At 44.0% G+C, this 25,329-nt stretch overlaps 1 protein-coding gene across 1 annotated transcript in view; it reads right to left on the bottom strand.

Moving 5' to 3' along the window:
• Positions 1-25,329, bottom strand: part of tbcd (tubulin folding cofactor D) — a 375,176-nt gene that overhangs the window by 196,811 nt on the left and 153,036 nt on the right. The window contains 5 exon segments of the mRNA XM_072483144.1: positions 9,018-9,091; positions 10,880-10,960; positions 16,177-16,262; positions 17,664-17,693; positions 22,094-22,151. Coding sequence (XP_072339245.1) covers positions 9,018-9,091; positions 10,880-10,960; positions 16,177-16,262; positions 17,664-17,693; positions 22,094-22,151 — 329 coding nt within the window.

Below are 25,329 nucleotides of genomic sequence, written 5' to 3'. Positions count from 1 at the left end.
CTCCCCCGACCAGACTGGTTACGTGGAATATTCGTAGCCTGAATGGGCCGGTCAATTGAGACAGTTAAAGGCGGACGTGGCCCTGTTGCAGGAGACACACTTGAAGCTGGGGGATCAATTTAGACTGAAAAAGGGATGGGTCGGACAGGTGTTCCCTTCAGGATTAGACTTTAAAACAAGGGGCGTGGCCATCCTGATTAACAAAAGGGTGGCATTTGAGGTGGGGGAAATGGAGACAGACCCGGAACGCAGGTGTTTTATGGTTAGCAGGAAACTGGAGGGAATGGCAGTGGTGTTGGTAAATATATATGCCCCAAACTGGGATGACGTCACGTTTGTTAGGAAGATGCCGGGAAAAATCCCGGACCCCGACTCGCACCGGTTGGTTATGGGGGGTGATTTTAACACGGTCTTGCATCCTAGGCTGGACCGGTGGAGTTCTAGGTCGGGGAAAGTATCAGCAATGACGAAAGAGCTGCAGGGGTTCATGGAGCACATGGGGGGTGTTGATCGTGGAGATTTGAGAGGCCAAGGAGCAAGGAATATTCATTCTACTCTCATGTGCACAAGGCGTACTCCAGGATCGATTTTTTAATACTGGACAAAACATTGTTAGCGAGGGTGGACACAGAGTATTCAGCAATCGTAGTATCGGACCATGAGCTACATTGGCTAGACCTACAGGTGAACACGGGAAATTCTCAGCGCCCACAGTGGAGGCTAGATGCAGTGCTGTTAGCAGACAACAAGATATGTGAGCGAGTGAGGGAGGCCATTCGGGGGTATATAAAAACCAACGACACGGGAGAGACCGCGGCTGGGGTGGTGTGGGAGGCATTGAAAGCAGTCATCAGAGGGGAATATATTTAGATTTGGGCCCATAGAGGAAGGGCTGAACGGGCGGAGCTGGACAGGCTCGTAGGAGAAATCTTACATGTGGATAGGAGATATGAGGAGCCCCTGAAGGAGCGTCAGAGACTGCAAATGGATTTTGGGCTCCTTTCCACAGGCAAGGCGGAGGGGCAGCTGAGGAGGGTAAAAGGGGCAGTATATGAATATGGGAAAAAAGCTAGCAGGATGTTGGCACATGAGCTGAAGAAACAGAAGGCGGCGAGAGAAATAGGGAAAATTAAGGATGTGAGGGGGAAAGTAGTGAGGGACCCGACGGGGCGGTTAATGACGTTTTTCGTGAATTCTATAGTCGTTTATAGGAGTTGGAACCCCCTGCGGGGGAGGAGGGAATGAACCAATTCCTGGAGAGGCTCGAGTTCCCGAAGGTAAATGAGGAGCTGGTGGAAGTCTTGGGGGGCCCAATTGGGCTTGAAGTGATAGACGGATTGGGGGCAATGGAAATTAGGTAAGGCCCCGGGACCTGACGGATTCCCAGTGGAATTTTATAAAAGGTTTTCGGGGCTAGTGGGACCGCTGTTAGTTAAGGCTTTCAATGAATCCAAAGACTTGGGAGTGCTTCCCCCAACACTATCACTTGATAGCATTGGGGGAAGTACTCCCAACTCCTTGGATCAATCTCTCTTATCAAGGACAAGGACCCGGAGAGCTGCGGATCATACAGACCAATTTCCCTTTTAAATATAGATGCTAAATTACTGGCAAAGATCTTGTCAACCAGAATAGAGGACTGCGTCCCGGAGATAACAGGTGAGGATCAGACGGGATTTGTGAAGGGCAGGCACCTGACGTCCAATATTAGACAGCTTCTTAATGTTATAATGATGCCAGCTGAGGGGCGTGAGGCTGAGGTGGCAGTAGCCATGGAAGCGGAGAAGGCTTTCGACCGGGTGGAGTGGACATTCTTATGGGATATTTTAGGCAGGTTTGGGTTCGGGCAGGGATTTGTGGACTGGATCTGATTGTTGTATCAGACAAATGTAAGAACCAACCGAACACGGTCAGAATATTTTTATCTCAAAGAGGGACAAGGCTGGGATGCCCGCTCTCCCCATTACTGTTTGCCCTGGCCATAGAGCCTTTAGCAATGGCCCTTGGAGCATTGAGTGTGTGGCGGGGGATAGTGAGTGGGAGGGTTTCTCTCTATGCGGATGACTTGTTGCTTTAGGTTACAGATCCGGTGGGGGGGGGGATGACCGAAATCATGTAAGTATCAGTGGAATTTGGGCGATTTTCAGGCTACAAGTTGAATATGGGAAAGAGTGAGATGTTTGTGATCCAGGCACTGGGCAGGAAAGGAGACTGAGGGAGTTACCTTTTAAAGTGGTGGCGGGGAGGTTTAGATATTTAGGGATTCAAGTGGCGAAACAGTGGGGGCACAAGTTAAATCTGGGCAAAGCGGTCGACCAAATGAAAAGGGATTTCCACAGATGGGACATGCTCCCGCTGACGCTAGTGGGAAGGGTCCAGACGGTGAAGATGACAGTCCCCCCAAGACTGCTTTTCTTTACTCAATGCCTTCCACATTTTGTCCCAAAGGCTTTTTTTTAGAAAAATAAAGTGCCAATTACAGGTTGTGTGTGGGTGGGCAAAACCCAGAGAGTAAAGAGGGCACTCCTGGAGCGGGGTCACGGAGAGGGGGGCCTGGCCCTCCTGGGCTTTTTTAATTATTACTGGGCGGCCAACATATCGATGGTCAGGAAGTGGGTAGTAGGGGAGTGGTCGGCCTGGAAGCGAGTGGAAGCGGCATCCTGCAAGGCTACGAGTTTGGAGGTTTTAATAACAGCGCCCCTGCTGTTCTCGCTGGCTCGGTACTCTACATGCCCTGTGGTGGTGGCAGCCCTAAGGGTGTGGGGGCAATGGAGGCAGCACGTGGGATTGGTCAGTGTGGTCTCCGATTTGTAACAATCACCGGTTTGTCCCATGGAGGCTGGATGGGGGCTTCAGGAGGTGGCAGCAGTCAGGGATCAAGAGATTTGGGGATCTATTTATCCAGGAGGGCTTTCCGACCTTGAAGAAACTAGAGGAGGAGTTTGAGCTACCGGGCGGGAATGGGTTTTGATACCTTCAGGTCCGGGACTTTGTACGAAGGCCGGTTCCTAGCTTTCCTCGACTCCCCCCAGGGTGGACTTCAGGATAAGGTGATTTCAAAAACTGGGGTTGGAGAGGGGAGGATTGCAGAGATCTACAAGGCGTTGATGGAGTGGTAGGGGCCCCGATCAGGGAGGTGAAGCGGAAGTATGGAGGAGCTGGGAAGAGAGCTGGAAATGGAAAAGTGGGAAATAGCCTTGAAGAGAGTCAATTCATCCAATTTAGCCTGATCCAGTTCGAAGTGGTCCACTGTGAAAATTACAAATGCTTCAATAAAATATGCTCAGGTGCCCTCCTCTGATCCCCACACTTAACCTATGGTTGCGAAAGGATTCTCAGTGCTGAAGCCCAGCTCTTTAGTGTTTGATTGTTAGCAGTTGCCTCTATGGTGCTGATGCTTCTAGAGTTCAGGCACACTGTTCAGGCATCAAAGTTTGCTTGACACTAATCATCCTCTGAGACATGGCACGCATGCCCTTGAGGAGGCACTTGAGAGTTTGGGTTTTTTTTCTTGTTTTTTTTAGAAAATATTTTATTGAAGCATTTGTAATTTTCAGTTTAACACATTAACATTTTTTAAACTGCGTGGGCCGACACACGTAAAAACCTAAAAAACAATGTCCCCTACTGCCCACGCCCTAGTCCCTAATTACCCGTATACTGAGTTCTCTGTCCTTGTCTAAAACTGCCGTGCCTCCTATTTTCTTTCTTTCCCCCCCCCTCCCCCCCACCCCCCCTGAGGCGCAACTCTGGTGAATCAGACTGCGAGGGAGCCAGTGATGGCGAGAACCTTGTGGGGGCTCATACTAAGTGCTTTTGAATACAAGCCACGATCTCGCTAACGCAGCCGCTGAGAAACAGCCCACCAAATGCACCCAAAATGACACTTTTTTTGTTGAATTGTGCCCGAAACCTGCACTAATCCCACATTCCAGCTCTTGGCCCATAGTTTTGAATGTTATGACATTTCAAGTGCAGACTTATCCACTTTTTGAAGTTTATGAGATTTCCTACCTCTACTACCCTCCCAGGCAGTGCATTCCAGACTCCCACCATCCTCTGGGTGAAAAATATTTTCTTCAAATCCCTTCTAAACTTCCAGCCCCGCACCTTAAAATTATGCCCCCTCATTATTGACCCTTCAAATAAGAAGAAGAACTGCTTACGGTCCACCCTGTCCATACACTGCCTAACCTTAATGCCATTATCAGGTCCCCCCCCCTCTGCCTTCTCTGCTCTAAAGAAAATAACTCAAGCCTATCCAGCCTCCCTTCATAGCTCAAATGCTCCGTACCAGGCAATATCCAGGTAAATCTCCTCTGCACTTTCTCCAGTGCTATCATATCCTTCCTGCAGTTAGACAACCAGAACTTCACAGTGTACGACAGCTGTGGCTTAGCCAAAGTTTTGTACAGCTCCAACGGAACCTCTTTGCTCTTATAATCTATGGCAAGGCTGATAAAAGCAAGTGTCCCACATGCCTTCTTAACTACCCTATTAATCTGTCCTTCTGCCTTCAGGGATCTGTGGACCTGCAACCCAAGATCCTTCTGTTCCTCTGAGCTTCCTAGTGCCCTGCCATTCATTGAGTACTCCCTTGTCTTGTTATTCCTTCGAAAGAGCAGCATCTCGCACCTTTCAGGGTTAAACTCCATATGCCCACTTGACCAACCCGTCTATATTTTCCTGCGACACTAAGACCTTCTTCCTCACTATCAACCAACCTGCCAATCTTCGTGTCATCTGCAGACTTCTTATCACCCCCCATATTCTCACCTATATCGTTTATACAATGAGGGATCCAGCACTGAACCCTGTGGTATGCCACAGGACACCAGCCTCTAGTCATACAAACAGCCACCTACCACCACCCTCTATTTCCCATCAGAAGCCAATTTTGGATCCAGCTTGCCAAGTTACCCTGGATCCCATGTGCTTTTACCTCCTTTATCAGTCTCCCTTGTGGGATCTTGTCAAAGACTTTGCTGAAATCCAAACAAACTACATCAACTGCACTACACTCATTTAAACACCCGATCACCTCCTTGAAAAATTCAATCTAATTTGTTAGACATGACGTCCCTCTGACAAAGCCATGCTGACCATCCCTGATCAAACCTTGGCTCTCCAAGGGGAGATTAATTCTCAATTTAGAATTTTCTCCAATAGTTTCCCTACTACTGATGAGAGACTCACTGGTCTGCAATTCCTTCTTGAAAAATGGAACCATATTAGCTGACTTCAATCCTCTGGCACCTCCCTTAAGGCAAGAGAGGAATTTCCTCCCTTGCCTCCCACAGCAACCTGGGATACAACTCATCCGGACATGGGGACTTGTCCACTTTTAAGCCAGCCAATCCTCCAATACCTCCTCACTCCCTATGTCAAACTGTTCAAGAACCTCACAGTCCCACTCCCCAATTCAGTACCAACATCCTCCTTCTCCCAAGTGATGACGTATGTGAAGTACTTGTTTAGCACCCTACCAATGTCCTCTGGCTCCATTCACAGATTACTAATGGGCCCTACTCTTTCCATGGTTATCCTCTTCTCCTTCATATACTTACATAGAATATCTTAGGATTCGCCCTGGTCTTACCAGCCAGTGCTTTTTCATGACACCTTTGCTCTCCTAATTCCTTTCTGTACTCCACTAAGGCCTCTGCTGATTTGCTCCGTTTGTACCTGCTAAAAGCCTCTCTTTTCTGTCATGTGAGAGTACCTTTAAGAAATGGGTGTTTACTACTGCAGTGATGTCAGAGTGGGTGGAGCTGGGCTGTCGGTCAGCTTTTTACTTTTGTTTTTGAGCAGGCTGCAGGGTGTGTTTTAGTTTTGTTTTCAGTGTTGGAGCTGAAGCCAGACCAAGCAGGTGTACTGCTGTTCTCTCTGCCATCAAAAGACAATCTCTTGATCATTTGGTGAATTCAGAAGTATAAATGTTCTCAGTAGTGAATGTAAACCTAATGTGCTTCTGGTAAAAGGTGTTTTAAGTCTTATGGATGTTAAAAGGAAAGCCTTAAGGATTACTTAGTGTATTCTTAGGGGGTTGTATTTGAATTGATGGTTGCTAAGATGTTCATGTATGTTTTAAAAAGGTTAACTTGAGTTCATAGAATAAACATTGTTTTGCTTTAAAAAAATACTTTTCCATTTCTGCTGTACCACACCTGTCGAGTGGGCCGAGTGCTCCCCATACCACAATCTATTAAAAGTTGTGGGTCAGGTGAACTCCATGATAAACTTTGGGGTTCTCTGAACCCTGGCCCATAACATTTTTTTCTTATCCAATCCTGAATATTCCTCGACATCCTGGGTTCTCTGGCCTTGTTGCTCCTCCATTTCACCCTAAAGGGAACATGTTGGGCCTGTATTCTTCCCGTTTCCTTTTTGAATGTCCCCCACTGCGCTGTATACCTTTTTGAATGTCCCCCATTTTTTGCAGACCATCTTTTGCCCTTTGCATAACAAACCTAAATTGTACTGTGTTGTGGTCACTATCACTGAAATGGTCCCCCACTGCCACCTGGAGCACCTGTCCGGCTTCGTACCCAGAATTAAAACCAGCACTGTGCCGTCCCTTGTTGGACCTTCTACATATTGACATGCATTTCAAGAAATCCGCCCCCTCTAAACCCTTGACGCTATAACTACCCCAATTAATGTTGGGGGAAGTTAAAATCCCCTAATATAGTTACCCTATTATTATTATTACACACCTCAGTGAATTATCTTCATATCTGCTCCTCTATTGTCCACTGACTGTTTGGGGTCTATAATACACACCCCAGCAATGTGACTGCGCCCTTGTTATTCCTAAGCTCCATCAGGGTCTTCAAAGACTCATTTGAAGACCCTTCCAAGATATCATCCCTCCTTACTGCAGGAACTGACTCTTCAATTAATAATTCATCAGCACCTCTCTTTTGCACCCTCCCCTGTCTTGCCTAAATATCCTATACTCCGGGATGTTCAGTTGCCAGTCCAGTCCCTCCCTCAGCCACATCTGTGATGGCAACAATATCACAATTCCATGGGTTAATCCATGCCCTTAACTCATCAGTCCTATAATGTCCAAAGATGTGTACGGTTAAGTGGGCTTACGGGATAGGGCTGGGGCCTAGGTAGGGTGCTCATTCAGAGGGTCAGTGCAGACGTGATGGGCCAAATGACCCCCTTCTGCACTGCAGGAATTCTATGAACATATAATGCTCCTAACATTAAAGTAGAGGCCATCCATTACTCCCTTGAAACTCAACATTGCTGAACTCCCTCAGTCTGGTTTCCTTTACTATAGTATTTTGTGTCCCTATTGTGTTAACACTCTGTGTCCTGTGTCGTCTCCCCCCCCCCCCCCCCCCACCCCCCCCCCCTCACCCCTCACCCACCACCAAGTGTGTTTAAACTCCTCCCAACAGCCCTAGCAAAGCCATCTGCAAGGATGTTGATCCCATTCTGGTTCAGGTGCAGGCCGTCCCGCTTGTACATGTCCCACCTTCCCCATCTTCCTTTGTACTGGTAAGACTCCAACCAGTGGAGTGTTTTATTCTGGTACCCATTGACTCCAGGTTTGCTAGGGTTCCTTGATGCCACACTCGGTCAAATGCAACCTCAATGTCAGGGCAGTCATTCTCGCCTCACCCCTGGAGTTCAGCTCTTTTTTCTATGTTTGAACCAAGGCTGTAAAAAGGTCAGGAGCCGAGTGGCCCTGGCAGAACGTAAACTAAGCACAGTAAGCAGGTTATTGTTAAGCAACTGCGATTTGATTGCACTGTTCATGCACCCTTCCATCACTTCACTGATGAGAGTAGATTAATGGGGTGGTAATTGGCTGGGTTGAATTTGTCCTGATTTGTGAGACATACCTGGGCAATTTTCAATATTGCCGGGTAGATACCAATGTTTTAGCTGTACTGGAACAGCTTGTTGAGGTGTGGAAAATTTTGGAGCACAAGTCTTCAGTGTTATTGCAGGAATATTGTTACGGGCCATATCCTTTGCAATATCCAGCACCTTTAACTATTTCATGATACCACCTGGAATGAGTGGGTGAAGACTGGCATCTGTGATGCTGGGGACTTCAGGAGGCAGCAGAATAGGTCATCCACTCGACATTTCTTGCTAAAGACCTGTAGCAAATTCTTCAGCCTTATCTTTAGCACAAAATGCTAGGCTCCCCCATCATTCATGATGGAAATATTTGTGGAGCCTCCCCCTCCAGTGAGTTTTTTAACTGTCAACCACTCATGGCTAGGTGTGGCAGGACTGCAGAGCTAAATATCTGTATGAGTAACTGTGCATCATTTACAAGATGCCCTGCATTCAGGGGGACCTCATCAGTGCACTGACTGGGGAAGCACAGAATTACTGACAGCGACTCCTAGATCTAAAGTTATTGTTAGTTTTAGAAGAGGAATAATGGCAAATGCTGAAAGTTGACTGTCATCACCAGTGCCGAATCCAGGCCATAGGTTTCTAGGAAGGCAAAATGGAGCATCATGCCAGAGCCTGTTAAAGGTTCTGAGATGTCCAGTAGCAAATTATTCAAGCACAGTTCTAGCATTACATTGATTTGAAATATCAATGATCATCTTTCTGAGGAAAAAATAAATTAAAATGTCAAGGAAAAAGAGTAAAAGAAACAGGTAGAGATTGGATAAAACAGAAATAAATTCAGGGACACATATCTTGAGGACAATGGGAGGCATATTATTAGAACTAGAATACAGATGTGAATGATCTGATTAATTTGACAGGGATAAAATTTGATATTGGACAGAATGGAGCAGGTTCTCTAAGAATATCAAGGTTAGCGTCGGAAGTTACAGTATTTTCTGCGTGGGCTCATGTCGACAATCAAACTATTTTTCATTTAGGACTTCCCGTTGGCTGAATGCTACCAAATGCTATTACGGCGCAACAGTTGTATAAATTGGTGTGTGATCAACTGTTCGCATCTGTTGCACTATTAAAGGAAATGCTTTTTATTTCAGAGAGAAAATGTTTTGTTGGCCACTCACCAATATTAGCCATGTATTCTGGTGCATGTGGAGTAAGATTATGGAGGGTCTTTGCTGTGAGCTCGCGAATGGCACTGTGAAAACACAAAAACTATACATTATTTTAATGAAAGTCATGTTTCAATCTTGAACGCAAACCACAAAAATATTCTGGGACTCCTTTCCACAAAACATATGAACATCAGACTGTATATACATCACAGTGGAACTCATTGTGTAATAGTGTCCAAAAATAAGACTGAAGCTGGTGAACCACAAAATCAAACACTGTTTCAAAGCTGTTTAAGAATAAATTACAGATAAACAACGGCTCACAAATAGCACTGTTGAATTAAACCATTTTCTCTCGGCGCGCAAAAAATACTTGCCAGTGTAAAATTGCCAGAACAGAAAAAGCTTTGGTTGTTTGCATTTATCACAATGTGAAAGAAGTCACCATGCAGTGTTTACTCTTAAAAGTGAGCCTTGGAGAAAATTCCCACCAACCACCTTGCCAAGTTTCTCAATAGCCAAGAAAAAAAGTCAAGTCTGACCACCTACTTTGCTCAAATGGCCACCTGCTATGTGTTTTCTCTGAGATCATCAAAACCCCACAAAGGAAGTAAAATGACAGCTTCTTACTTTGATGGCCTGATCTGCTCCTCAGGCTAAGGAGCTACAGCATATGTTTTAAATTCTGACAATTAATGGATCACATCAATTAAATAAACGCTTAGAAGTTTAAAATCTTTAAACCACACAACAAATGAAGTCAAATCAATATACTTTCAGTTCATGAACTGATTTGAGTTAATTCTCAAAGCAATACAAAATTCCAGTACTCAGCTTTCTTGGAGAATGACCTTCCACCTTTTTTAATATGCTGAGAAACAAAAGGAATCCCCACGTTCCAAATAATATCTGTATTTATCGCAGCAGCTTCAATCGTTGCACTACCGCTATTTGTTTACTTCAGTGCACATAACAGGTGAAATCTTGTGCGCATCCATCTGGCGAGTTTGGTGGTGATGAAGGCGGAGGATTTAATCAAGTGGATGAGGACCCCCACGACCTTCTCACTTGCACCCCAATTACATCCATGGTGAGAAGGCTTGCAGATGGTCATCCAACCCTGCCCACAATTGGGAATTCATGCTGTCACCCCAGCAGCTGCATGTTTGCTTGCAGGGTCCCAGGGTCCCTTCTTCAGTGACACAGCGCCTCATCGAGGGACCGGGCATTGGAAGGAGCAGAGGACCCCCAGGTGGCCACTCTTGCTGCCTAGCCCTCAAACCGCCCCCTCACCCTCCAGTGAAACTGCCACCCGCACCCCTCAGTGATCTGAGATCTCAAGTGGCTATGATGCATCATACTGGCAGCAACCACAACCTCCTCGTACAGAATAGCTGCCAACCTGATTGGACCGTGGCTCTTGGACGGGATCGCCAATCCCAGAGTCCTTGGATCTGGGCAAGGCCTGCTGCTGAGCTCTTAAGTGCCTGAGTGGCACAAATTATGGCGTGTTTTCCGAAAAAAGGCAAACGGAGGTCTTTCCCGCTCTCCAGGCTGCAGCCGTGACCTCGCCACCTCCCCAATTATTTTCCTACAATTTTGATCTCATTTCGCATGATCACAGCTCATCATTTCCAAATATAAAAATATTTCCACAATCAGAAAAGATAGATAATTGTGCTTTGTTTACTCAAATTGATTGATGGTAAAGGAATAAATTAGATATTTATGGTGGAGTTTATCCATCTTTGTCTGGCATCTATGACTACCTTGCCAATAAAGAAACATATATGAACCCCCAATTGTACACCAATCATTCACCTCCACCAAAAACATTTCAGTGCATAAATGGTTCAAACTCATTCTCTTACCAATCCCAGTGGTTAAATTTTTTTTGTATCAGATGGTCAATCAACGGTTGTGTATACTCCGGGAATCCAACAATGTATATACTGCAGAACAGAGATTAGAGAAAAGGAACCGGTTACTGCTTATATAAGTGGAATCTACTCTTTTTAATGCCCAAATAGTGGGAAGTGCATTATGAAGATGGTTAAAAAGATGTTCCGACAGCATGTGCAAATATTTCAGATTTATGGACAACGCGTCATTTAATATTACTGACACTTGCCGACAGAAAAAACACATGGAATTTGATGTGAACAATGAAAAACAATCTTCAGATGGTGCCAAATTAATGATTTATGAGCAGATTAACAGATGATCTGAAATTCAAGTCCCATAATATATCATGCAAGTAAACAGGGCTTTTTCATTTCATTTCCCCTTGTTGCAACACACTGTGGCTTCCAGCTGTGGATCTTCTATACTTTTTGCAAACATTCACGATGAGTCACCATCACAAGATAGAAGGTAACAGACTGAGGCTTTCTGTGGTCAGTTACAAATATATTTAATATTTTGTGATTATGGCACAATATTTTGCATAGGTACTAGGCCAACATATTCCCCCCCCCCAAAAAAAAAATGTATTCCTGGACAATGGAAAATGATGCAAGTTTTTGTTCATAGTACAGTAAACTTGCACTTCAGGATATACCCTATAATTTTCTTAGAAGATTGCATATGTGCAAATGGAGTATATCCTTCAAAAACCATGTATGGTGTTGACACTATGGACCAGTTACTAAGACAGAAGTGCCAGTTGCATGTTCCTTATATGAAAAATATACGCGATATTTAATAAAATCAGCTTTAATACCCAATTTGAAAAGGTATTGACTTTATCATAAAATGCAAATCAAAATAATAAGATTCTATTGATTTAAGGAAGGAATTCTTTAACAAGCTATTCTTTTCACAAACATTTAATGAATATATTATTGTACCTCAACCCTGTCTACCAGGTTTTGAATGATACTTCAACACTTTCTGTTGTATCTTTATCATTGGGAAATTCCATTCTTAAGACAAAGATTTTTTTTTCTCTTGAGGGTTGTGATTTTTTTTGGAACTCTTTTCCCCCAGAGAATGGCGGGGCAGGATCAATAAATAATTTCAAGGCAGAGGTAGCTAGATAATTGGCTAACACGGGAATCTAAGGTTATTGAAGGTAGGCAAAATGTGGTGTTAAGACCACAATCAGATCACCCATGAATGGTGGACCAGACTCAAGGAGCCGAATAAACTATTACTCCTGCTCCTAATATGTATGTTTGTATTTGAAGCCCAGGTTCCTCAACAAGCTGACTAAAGAGGCAGAAAATAAACGGAACAATCCTTGTTTCTGTTTGCACAAATTTATAATCAGTTCATAATTATAAAAACTTGAAATGTCAGAACATTCAAGGCTATGGGCCAAGTGATGGAAAGTGGAATGAGTGTATATTTAGTGGAGTTTTGTCGATGCAGACTCAATGGGCTGAAGGCCTCTTCTGTACTGTACTGCAACATGCCTAGACTGCAACTTGAGCTGCACATTTTGATTAACCAAACTTTGATTTACACTCTGCCCACAGAGATGATAAATTACTGAGTATATGATTGGAAAGTTGAGTGGAGACTTTAAGGAATGGTCTGCTTAATGTAATCTTGCAAGTCATTTGGTGCTCTCCTTCCCAGGCAGCTCAGACAATTCAGAAATGCTGGACTGCTCAGTTAATTTAATATTGAATTTACAGACTACCTCGCACACTTGGAACTTGAGTTTGAATACTGGTATTGTTTATTTAACTTTTCAAAGTGGATAAAATAAAGACCATGGGTGGGATTCTCCGACCCCCCCCCCCCCCTGGTCGGAGAATCGCCAGGGGCTGGCGTGAATCCCGCCCCCGCCGGTTGCCGAATTCTCCGGCACCGGATATTCGGCAGGGGCGGGAATCGCGCCGCGCCGGTTGGCGGGCCCCCCCCCCGGCGATTCTCCGGCCCGGATGGGCCGAAGTCCCGCTGCTGGAATGCCTGTCCCGCCGGCGTGGAGTAAACCACCTCTCTTACCGGCGGAACAAGGCGGCGCGGGCGGGCTCCGGAGTCCTGGGGGGGGCGGGGCGATCTGGCCCCGGGGGGTGTCCCCACGGTGGCCTGGCCCGCGATCGGGGCCCACCGATCCGCGGGCAGGCCTGTGCCGTGGGGGCACTCTTTTCCTTCCGCCTTCGCCATGGTCTCCACCATGGCGGAGGCGGAAGAGGCTCCCTCCACTGCGCATGCGCGGGGATGCCATGAGCGGCCGCTGACGCTCCCGCGCATGCGCCGCCCGGCAATGTCAATTTCGCGCCAACTGGCGGGGCACCAAAGGCCTTTCCCGCCAGCTGGCGGGGTGGAAATCAGTCCGGCGCGGGCCTAGCCCCTCAAGGTTAGGGCTCGGCCGCTCAAGATGCGGAGGATTCCGCACCTTTGGGGCGGCGCGATGCCAGACTGATTCGCGCTGTTTTTGGCACCAGTCGGCGGACATCGCGCCGATTGTGGAGAATTCCGCCCCATGTCTCGGAAAGTGAGACAGAAAGCAGAAGATACCAAGGATTCTGCAGAGCTTCCCATGCAAACGGCACCATCTTTTAGCTGTTCCGGAAAGAATGAGATCCGGCAGTAATAGTGGATCTCTCATTGTGTGTGTCATTCAAATTAATACTGACCCCTTGGCCAAATCCTTTGTGAAACTGCCTATGTAAAAACAAACATACGCAACTCATGGAGGAACATTATGCTTCAACAATATCTTTTATATTATCGGGTTTTACGGGTAAGAATTGAAAATTTGAGTCACTGGGGAACAGGGAACCAATCCAGGTCAATGAAGTTCAGAATCATGTGGGGAGTATGACTTGGAAATGATATTACATGAACAGCAGGACTGAAATTTTTGAACATGGCGATGAGGAATAGACATGAATCCTGTAGAAGATCTGTAGATCCCCTATTCTGAAAGTTACCAGTAAACAAATCTTTGTAAGTAAGTGCACCTCTTTAAATGGATCCCTGTTGTTTCCACTGCAAAGTCAAATACAAGGGCATACACTAGCCCATATTGATGAATGTACTGCCACATTCTGCACTCTTAAGAGCTGGATCTCGTCAGGGTGGCGGTAGCTCTAGTGTTGTGTCACAAATCCAGGGAAACCACGCCTTGACCTGTCCTCCACATTCCCCACTGCTGGCAGAACGCCATGGTAGTAGCAAAGTGACAGGCACTCAAACCCTTACCTTCCCTCCTTATCTTTGACCCTCTGTTCCTATTGCACTCCTGAGGGCCCCATGACAATCAGTGTGCAGAAATGTTACCATGATGACACCACTGATCTGGATAAGTCAAAATATTGCAAGCTGCTAATTAGTGTTCTAAAATGTTCAGCATTTTTAAAAAATTGCTTGGTAATCAGAATTTATTTTCAGTCAGTTACTGTTATATGTTTACAGCTCTTATGTTAAAAACGGCTTATCCAAAGCAATTATGATGTGAAACAGTCAGTCAGACATATGTCGTACAGTGGACATGACTGACCTCAAATGCATGACACTATTCATTAAGTGCAACAATTGTATCTTTGGCCAGCTCTATATAATAGCATATATCCTGGTGCGTCTAGCATTTAAACAACCACCCTATTATTACTGAACAGGTTGCAAGATGTCTCCAATACTTCCACCCCCATAAACATTTCAATGAACATCTACTTTTCAAATAATGAGAACCAGTCAGTTAAAACCACATAGGAGGAAAGAATCTTGAATCTTTCGTCAAATCTCTGACATTTTGCTTAACAAATCAACGAAGAATCATAAAAGGAGAGATTCTGGATTTTCTTTTCTCCTTCATTTATTCATCTGCAGGTTCAATTCAATTTCATTGTATGCTTAAGAAAGCACTCCTGTATCAAATGGCACACAATAATTAAAGGTATGGCTCTTGTCTAAAATAATTCATCTTTACAATGTCAACACCAGAGTTAATGGCCATTTCAAAAATGTTCACAGGGGCAGCCTTTTGATTTCTTGCGCATCTCCCATTGCTATGCCTGATATTATAAATATTTAATGTAGGTTGGCAAAAATCTAGTTAAAAAGTGGTGTTGAATTCTACCATTTTTCAAGTTACACAGTTTACAGGTTAAGTCAACATACTCAGATGCAGTGCAATAAAGTTTTTTTTTAAATCATCCCACCCCTATCTTTTGTCTTCCTCTGGAAGGTATTGAATCTTGTGATGCCACTCCACAGATATTAGCAGTTCACCAGTGCCTTCATCAGCTGACTATTCTTCAATTTGAATGCTAACACAGGAGGCAAGAGTGAAGTTCAAAAGACCATTTTTACTCAATGCTTTGTTTTGCATCAGAGTCTCTCATAATTTAACTGACAGGGTCGAATGAAAATAATAGACACAAGAAAGACTAAGTGTACCACTCCTCAGCATTGAAGAAGACTGAAATTCAATTCAAGCATAAAAATAATAATGAAAACACAAGCAGCAGTCATTCAATGGGTCATTGCATCTGCTGAGTTAGTGCGACTCAGCTAGAAGAGGGGGAGTACAAGTAGTATATACAAGATAGAACAGGTGGAGTGCAAAGCAGTTCATTGGGTTATGGAGGAAGGAGAAAAAAAAAATCAATTTAGTACCGCCTGCAAATCCTATGTTCACAGACAAAGCTGACTACAGTGAAACATCTCCCACACAATAATCTGCCAATCCTCATTATTTAAGGGCGGCGGCCATTTAGGGAAGCGCTACTGGGTGCAGATAGCAGATATGGAACCAAACTTCATTATAAATAGTGCAGTACAGAAAGAGGCCATGTGCGCCATCAAACCTGTGTTGGCTCTTTCAAAAGACAATCCAGTTAGACTTACTCCCCCACTTTTCCTTGGTATCTGTGCAAACCATTTCTCTTTCAAGTATTTATCCAATTCCCCTCGAGGGCTACTACTGAATCTGCATCTACCATCCTATCAAGCAATGTATTCCAAATCATAAAAAATTCAACATGTTGCGTGTGGTTCTTTCAACAAATACCGTAAAACTATGTCCTCTGGATACTGACCCATCAGCCAGTGGAAACAGTTTGTTTATTTATTCATTGGTTACTGCATTCAGAAAGAAGGGGGATTCTATATTCTAAGTAAGAATTTCTCTGTGCTGAATACGTGCTGTTGGCAAGATTCTACATATTACTGGCAGCACACAGCAGGAAGTTCATAAGCCTTGAGGAGTTACCTAATATTTAGAAAACATTTGGTCCGATTTCCAACAGCAAAATAGTCAGCTGCGGTGAGTATCTCGATTCCATGTGGAAACGTACCCTGCAAAAGATGTAAATAAAACTGATTATCCCGTTTCATTCAAGAAATGACAATAAAAGATGCAGATTAACTGTTTTATGATACTTTTTATACAAGTTTTTAAAGAAACGTACAGTACTCTTGAAATTTGTTTTATTTTACCATTAATTGCAGTATGAAAACAAGGACATGCAAGAATATGAAAAGTATACTGAGTGTAGAGTCAATGTGGAATACTTTCTGCACAAAATAACGGGTCCAAATAAATGCAGCTTAGAATAAAATAAAATTGACATTTTGTATATTGCTTTTTTTCCTTCTGAGGTCCCCGCTCCAAGAGACCTGAGATTTTCAAATCTTTAGTCATAAAACATATTCAGAAAAGAAAGGGAAAGAGGCTATGAGGTAGTGAAATAAAGAAACGCTAATGTAAAACGGGAGGGATATTAAAACATTGCTTGGTTCACGAACACCACGTGAAGATTGAAACTGAAATATGATGGATCTGTGCTCCCAATGTGACCACTGATCAAGTTCGACGTCTACAGAGATGAAAACATCATTCACTTATTTTCCCTCAAACCACTGAAATGCGACAGCAGTAGAGATTTCAGGAGGAAGCTAAAACAACCATGAACTCAAAAGCTCTAAAACTTAGTACAGAAACAAAATATTGCTGATGTTGAAAATTAAAATAGAAAAATAAACAAGAAAATGCTGAAAATATTCAGCAGGTTAAGCAACATCTGCGGGGAGAGAAATTGAGTGATATTTCAGGTCAATGATCTTTCATCAGAACTATGGCCAGGACCCCATCAGTGGGGTCATAATTTGTCAATAAGGGGGCTGGTATCTCTAAACTAATTTCATGCACTGGTTAGCAGACATATTGTGCGGGATTTTTCGTTGTTCACGCCGGCGGGATCTTCTTGTTCCACCAACGGTGCACCCCCATCGCAAGTTTCCTGGTGGCGTAGGGTGGATTCAATGGGAAATCCCATTGACAGCAGCAGGACCAGAGGATCCCCCGCCATGGGCCAATGATGGGCTGCCTCCCTGCAGGCCGCCTGCAGAGAAACACGCCGTAAGGAGGCCAGAGACTCTGACCCGTTGGGTCTCTATTGATCATCTTGGAGCAAACAGGGAGTCCACATCATGACTCCAGCCCACAATGTTTGTTTTGTAAGGGATGGTAGACAGAGACATGGTACCACCGGGTTTTCAGCATTGGCTATTTGGCAGTAAACCCCATCAAGGAATTTTAGATCCATCATTTCCAAGTTTGTAATTTGACAAACTCTTAGATATAAATGGAGCTCCTACCGTCTCTAAAGTCTTCTTGTATACCTTGAAATTCTTGGAACACGTTTATCAATTGTTTACAATATTTAAGCTAAATATGGCATATATGTGAAACCGTACCTGTCTTCCAACGTTCTCCTGGAAAGCGGCCTGCAGTAAAAAGTATTAGAAAACAATGGATATGACACTGCATCAAATCAGTCAAAATGAACATAGTTTAATAATGGAGATATACATCTCAGCACTTTATGAACAGAATAAGAGTAAACAACAAGTCGATCAAGTTGAAGAATCTTGCGAGCAAACTAAGCCAATTAACAGACTTGGGTAGTACAAAATTTGTAAATCTTTTCATCACAAACAGAAACTGTAATAAATTTCATATGCCGAGACAATTTTCACTTGAACTACCTCATTTGGACAGCCGATGCAAACACAACGGGCCAAACGGCCTCACTCTGCATTGTAACAAGACTGATAGCTGATCTGGAAGGAGCGAGCATTTAGAGATACCAGATTAGTCAGACATCTATGGATTCGCTGTGCCAATCCATTGGTATCTGTATCTGCAGATGGATTTATTGATTTATTTGACAATTTATTGATGCTGTTGGAACCTCCTATCCCCAAAGAAGCTCTGGTAGCAGCTCTGCTGCTGAAATATGCAAATCGCAAACGAACCATAATGTTGGAAGTTCCTCAGAAGCACACTAATCATAATTAATCATATTTCAATAACACTGCATGGAATAAAACATACCAGCGACTTTATGAGAAACTGTTCTTTGATTGGTTGCACCTTATAAATTGCAATTACCCACTTGTTCAGGCCCTAGTTCATCAAGGAGTATGGACAACTGTCTTTGCAAGCCCTAGGTCAACAGAGATGTAGACGCTGTTCAGTGTTAACTGATGCAAGGTCATCTACAGTTATCATTTAGCACAGGTCCTGGCAAATGGGGAGACAGCAGTGATGAGCTGTGGCCTGAAAACTGGGTCTGATTGACAAGGCTGATACCATGATACAGCAAATGGAAATAAAACACTGATAATGGACCAACTTTAGAAACCCTCAAAGAGAAGGCTGGACTGCTCTGCCACTTGCATCTTCCACTTGCAGCAAATCCTGTGCCAGTCTAAAACTTGTATTTAAATTTTGCTTTAAATAACATGAGAAAATATTTTATCAGAAAACATCACTGTAGAATATTAAGTATCCTCTTTTTATTGACCTACGTTATATAGATGACGTAAATTATTAAAAAGTGTTATAACCCACACGAGACCTACAGGGTCGGACTAATTAGTCTCCCCGAGTCTCATTGAATACGGGCTTCCCTACTGAGGGGTGGGGGCTATGGACACGAAGGTCAGCCTGAGTGGGAGCAGAGTAGAGAGGTCCGGATTGGGACTTGTATACAACGTGTAAATAGTTTCTTGTACAATAAATAACCAGTTTCTTTAAGCCTCTCGTGTGGACTCCTCTGTGGACTCAGTAAAAAGTAAAGCAGTTCACATCGTGCTGGCAAGCAAAACATTCAAACTCGCAAATATGCATTTTCCTAATTGCATTCTAATTTCATTGAGGTTTTTAGGACATTAATAATCAGAACCAAGTTAGTTACTGTTCATAAAATCATAGAGTTTAAATGCAGAAGGAGGCCATTCGGCCCATCCAGAATGCACCGGTCCTTGGAAAGAGCACCCTGCTTACGCCCACGCCTCCACACTATCCCCGTAACCCAACCTCATCTTTTGGACACTAAGGGGCAATTTATCATGGCCAATCCACCTAACCCGCACATCTTTGGACTGTGGGAGGAAACCCACGTAGACACAGGAAGAAAGTGCAAACTCAACACAGTCACCCGAGATCGGAATTCAACCCAGGTCCCTGGAGCTGTGAGGCAGCAGTGCTAACCACTGTGTAACCGTGCCGTCCTCAGACTCATAAGTAACTGTACTCCCATATTATGATTAGCCTTCTGCTGCAGAGCAATCTTTTGCCTTGCATTTCCATTTTGGGTTTTTTCTCCACATACTATCCTTATGCTTGTCAAAGCAAGGAGAAAATAAGAAGAAATAAAGTTGATTTCATATTTCATTCAGCTGCGCACAGCATGCAAGTTTATTTGAACTTGGCTGTAAAATTGATTATATTTTCTCCCTTTTATTAAAGATCTCCCTTTCTACTCCTTCCAGTTTCAAAGTTATGTAGCCGTTTGTCTTTGTTTATTATACAGTGCGAAAAGGCTTTTTATTTCACCCCATTTACTTATGCTTGCCGTCTGTTAAGGCGGTCCTCCCCCCAGCTCCCCTTTCCCTAAGCCCCCCCACCCCCCCTCCAACGCCCACCCCGCTGATGTCCCTCCTGGTCTGGCCAGGGGGGTGTTCCCCCTTCTCCTTGCTCCCCCCACATCCACCCCTTCTTTTTCTCCCTCCGTTGGCTTCAGCCGTTTCTTTTCTGTGGGGAGGGGGCTGCCTTCCTCCCCCCGCCCTCTATGTAGTTTCTCTTTGTCCCTCTCAGGCTCTCAATCTTCTTTCCCTTCCCCCACACCCCACCCCCCCCCACCCCCTCCCCCCACCCCTCCTCGCCCTGACGTTCCTCTTCGTCTTCTTTTCTTTTCCCTTTTTGCTCTTTCCAGTTTCTCTCTCTATTGGCTGTTGTTGGCCTCAAACAGGTTTTGGAACAGACCAACAAATTGCCCCCATGCAGTAAGGGAGCCTTCCTCCGACCCTCGGTTGGCGTATTTGATCTTCTCCAGTTGGAGAAATTCCGAAAGGTCAGCTAGCCAGTCTGCAGTTGTGGGTGGTGTTGCTGATCGTCAGCCAAGCAGAATTCTCCGACGTGCAATTAGGATATTTTCTCCCCTTTTGTTTACTGTATCACCTTTCATCCTCTTCTATCCATTTCCTCCCCGGTTCCCTCACTTCCTGTGCTCCATCATTGTTGCGGTCATTGTTCCTTATGTTCACTCAAAATATCTTTCTGTTGCTTTCCTCCCTTCATAATCATCTACTGAATCCTACACTCACAGGCACCAGTTACGGAATGCCACTGAAAGGTAAATCTGGCACAGCCTTCCCTCCCATGTAAAATCTTTTTTTTAAAATTTAGAGTACCCCATTTTTTTTTTCATTTAAAGGGCAATTTAGCGTGGCCAATTCACCTACCAGGCATATCTTTGGGTTATGGGGGTGAGACCCACACAGACACGGAGAGAATGTGCAAACGCCACACGGACAGTGACCCTGGGCCAGGATTGAAACCAGGTCCTCGGCGTGTGATGCAACAGTGCTAACCACTGCGCCACAGTGCCACCCTTCTCCCATGTAGAATCTTTCTATATTATCAACAGAGTAGAAATTGAGCAGCTTCTTATTTTCCTGTATTTGGAGTCAAAATTATGTTATAGCCAGGAATCCCCAAAGGGATGGAAGCATTAAAACTGTGCAACCTAGACCATTTGATAAATGATTAAAATAAATTGCCAACAGCCATAGCATGATGTACAATCAAACTTATGTACATACAGACACACACATACTTGTATCGTTTTCAAGTTATCATTTAAAAGTGAAACAGGTGCTCAACTTGGCTATGAGTCATGCTTTTCCAAGCATTAACTAAGGTAACTTGGGCAATCAGTACAAAGAAACATGGATTAGGAAATGAGTTTCATTAAGGTGGAGCTGAAACTACAACAGGCAACCAGTGGATTAACAGGATAAACTTGACCTGCAGTATTGTATTAGAAGAAAAAATGTACAGAATTAACCCTACATTTCAGAAGGAGTTTTATGGAATTCAACAAGCAAAACAATGAAATATCTTCTTTGGTACAGAAATAAAAGTTGGAAATGCTCGAATAAACTTCTTGCTTTCGATTTAACACTACATTCTCCACTCCTGCTTATATCAGGCAGCTGCAGAATGCCCCTACATGTTAATTGCCAGTATTCTGTGGCAAAATTGTTCTCATTTGTAAAACAAAATGTGTCCATATGAAATTTCCCTGGGTGCTGCGTTAAGTTCCTATTTAAAGTAACTGACAGCTGCTTCACAGTTTAGGTTTCCAACGTAAGGGGAGATAAGCCAGTTTGAAACACGAGTTGGGCAGGGAGATGGGTTTCGAACCTCTACAATGAACATAACCATTAGATCTAGTTAGAAATCAGCCATCATCAGTTGTTTTCTATAACATGTCTTGGCTTTAAAATGATTTCAAACGGCTTAGGTTCTTCTAAATGATGTGATTCAGAAACCAAAATGGCATATGATTTGACAGTGTATGTTTGAATGGGAAGATGCCTTCAACTTTATGATGTCATTCAAATGATAGCATTGTCCATAAAGCTTTTGAAAACCATTCAATGTCGTATTACTACAATCTGGCCAATTATGTTCCATGTTGTAGTACAACATTAGGTTGTATTAATACACAGTAAAATGAAATATAGTGAGAGGATACATATCATGGTTACCCTTTATCAACAGCAGGTAACATCATTTATGAAGGCCACTCTAACAGTTTGTGCTAAATACTTACCGAGGCAGCCCGTCGGCAGTTAACATTCCGGTCAAATATTGCTGTTATTACCAAGGAACTAAAGAAGAGAAATTTAAAAAAAAATAGTGAATTAGATAATGTCTTTCCTTAAAGACAAGCTCCGTTTTTTTTATAAGCAGGGATCAATTATTTACAGGAATCACATACAGCTAGCAACAAGATTATGCTTCAATGAAAAATAAAGTTTTCCACCAGTATGAAATTCTTTTAAAATGCACATTAAACCACTTGGAAAAAAACAATACACCTTTGAGACAATCACATCCAATAAGACGGATTTATAACTGCATATCACAAAATTCAAGCGGATTCTGTACAAGATTTGTATCCCCTCGTTAAAGAACCTCACTGCATTGATCCTTTTAAAAAAAATAATCTTTATTGTCACAAGTAGACTTACATTGCAATGAAGTTACTGTGAAAAGCCCCTAGTTACCACATTCCAGCACCTGTTCAGGTACAGAGAGGGAGAATTCAGAATGTCCAATTCACCTAACAGCATGTCTTTCGGGAGGAAACCGGAGCACCCGGAGGAAACCCACGCAGACACGGGGAGAACGGGTAGACTCCGCACAGCCAGTGACCCAATCGGAAATCCAACCTGGGACCCTGGTGCTATGAAGCCACAGTGCTACCGTGCTGCCTGAGCACAAGAGTAAGGCAAATCACTAGCACCAATTCCAAACAATCTATCAAAGTCAGGTTAATTTTCAACATAAAGACAAAAGCAAAATAGAGGATGCTGGAAATCTGAAATAAAACATAAAATGCTCGAAATATTCAGCAGACCGGGCAACATCTGGGACGAGAGAACTGGAATTAATGTTTCAGGTTGGTGAGCTTTCATCAAAACTGGAAAAAGGTACAGATATGACAGGTTTTAAGCAAGGACAGAAACAGAGAACTGGGGGTGGGGGACTGGGTCAGGGGCAGGGGAAAATCATACAATTTACAGTGCAGAAGGTGGCCATTTGGCCCATCAAGTCTGCACCGGCTCTTGGAAAGAGCACCCAACTTAAGCCCACACTTCCACCCTATCCCCGTAACCCCAGTTAACATTTTTTGGACACTTAGCATGGCCAATCCACCTAACCTGCACATCTTTAGACTGTGGGAGGAAACCGGAGCACCCGGAGGAAACCCACACAGACACGGGGAGAACGTACAGACTCTGTACAGATAGTGACCCAAGCCAGGAATCGAACCTGGGACCCTGGAGCTGTGAAGTAACTGTGCTAACCACTGTGAGAACATATGGGAATGTCTGATAGGGTGAAAAGTGGGAGATAAATGAAAGAAGTGAATACAGCACGCAGCAGAAAGAAATGGTAACGGGACAAATGATGAACAAAATGGAGAGTCAGTTAGCTAGATGGCTGGCAGGGTGCTCAAAGATGTCAATAGCATGAACTCAATCCCCACACCTCCTTGCCTTGTCCACTGCAGAGAGATGCCCGTTAAGCTATATAACCACTCCCTCGACCAGGGAGAGATGCCCAAGGTCCCTCATGGACTATGGCCAATTACCTATTACCAAGGAATCAAAAACTAGGTGGACAGGAGGTGTAAATGGGAAAGACAGAATCATCACTAACAGCAGTTGGGGGAGGAGGTGGAGTAGTGGTACTGTCACTGGACTCATAATCCAGAAACCCAGGGTAATGTGCTGGGGACGTGATTTCATATTCCACCAGGGCAGATGGTGGAATTTGAATTCAATAAAAATCTGGAACTAAAAGTCTAATGATGACTGTGAAACCAGTGTCAATTTTCATTTTTTTAAAATCCCATCTGCTTCACTAATGTCCTTTAGGGAAGGAAATCTGTCATCCTTACCTGGTCTGGCCTACATGTGACTCCAGACCCACAGCAATGTGGTTGACTCTTAAATGTCCTCAGGGATGGGCACCAAATGTTGGCCCAGCCAACGATGGCCAAATCCCATGAACGAATAAAGAAAAAAAAAAAGCTGCCATCCAAAGAAACACGAAGGCAGAGTTTATGATAGGAAACTGTGAAGTCCATCTCGAGTACGATAGGTTGCAAAACACCCAATAGAAATGAGGTGCTGTTCCTCAAGCTTCCATTAATTCCATTATAACAATTAAAGAGGCTAAGGACAAAGCAACGAGAATGGGAGCCTGCAGAGAATTAAAGTGACAGATGACCAGAAGCTTAGGATCATGCGTGCCGACTAAATTGAGATGTTCTACAAAGCGATCACACAATCAACATCTGATCTTCCAAAGCGACCACGTTATGAGCAACGAATACAGATCACTAAATTGACAGAAGTACAAGTAAATTGGTATTTTACCTGGACCAAGTGTTTGGGATCTTCGGTGGTGTGGGGAGAGAAGTTAACAGGGATGTTATTACATCTCCTGTGCTTGCTTGAGAAGGGAGGGAGTCTTGGGTTTACTGAGGAGTGAATCAGGGTGTTGCAGAGGGAATGGTCCCTTTGGAATGCTGCAAGGGGAGGGGAGAGGAAGATGTGTCAGTGTGTTTTTCTCTTGCGCAGATGGTCATTGTCTGGCACATAAACTGGCAAATTTGTGCCATATTTAGCCTAAGCCCAAGATCCTGAGATTGAAAATCCACCATAAAATGGCCAGGAGACTGGAAATTGTTAAAATAGTATAGGGTGCCAAAAGAGTCACATATGTAGGTGGAAAGGGACTGGACAAGGGGAGAAAAATAGAACCACGTTAGGAAGAAGTCAGTTCTTTTGGCACAGACAAGTTGAAACAATGAGTTTATCTGGGCAATCCTGTGTGGGGATCTTGGTAAGTAGGTAGAATGGACAGGGTGGGATCAGTGAATTTTGAGGGTGAAGATAAAGCCCCCTTTTCACTGTTCAAGGCTCAACAAACACCTTCTAGGTGAAGCATCAATTTATGTGCACTTCTGTGTTTGAGCTGCACGCAGGAAAATACTTTTTACTATACCTCGGTAACGTAACAATAAACCAATCCAATTCAAATTAGTATAATGTATTCGCTAAATCACAAAGCACATAGGCAGCACGGTAGCACAAGTGGATAGCACTGTGGCTTCACAGCGCCAGGGTCCCAGGTTCAATCCCCCGCTGGGTCACTGTCTGTGCGGAGTCTGCACGTTCTCCCCGTGCCTGCGTGGGTTTCCTCCCACAGTCCACAGATGAGCAGGTTAGGTGGATTGGCCATGATAAATTGCCCTTAGTGACCAAAAAAAGG

The sequence above is a fragment of the Scyliorhinus torazame genome, chromosome 18 (assembly GCF_047496885.1).
Source record: "Scyliorhinus torazame isolate Kashiwa2021f chromosome 18, sScyTor2.1, whole genome shotgun sequence".
NCBI lineage: Eukaryota > Metazoa > Chordata > Chondrichthyes > Carcharhiniformes > Scyliorhinidae > Scyliorhinus > Scyliorhinus torazame.
The sequence above is the reverse complement of the archived record's forward strand: the minus strand, read 5'-3'. Positions and strand labels throughout refer to the sequence as shown.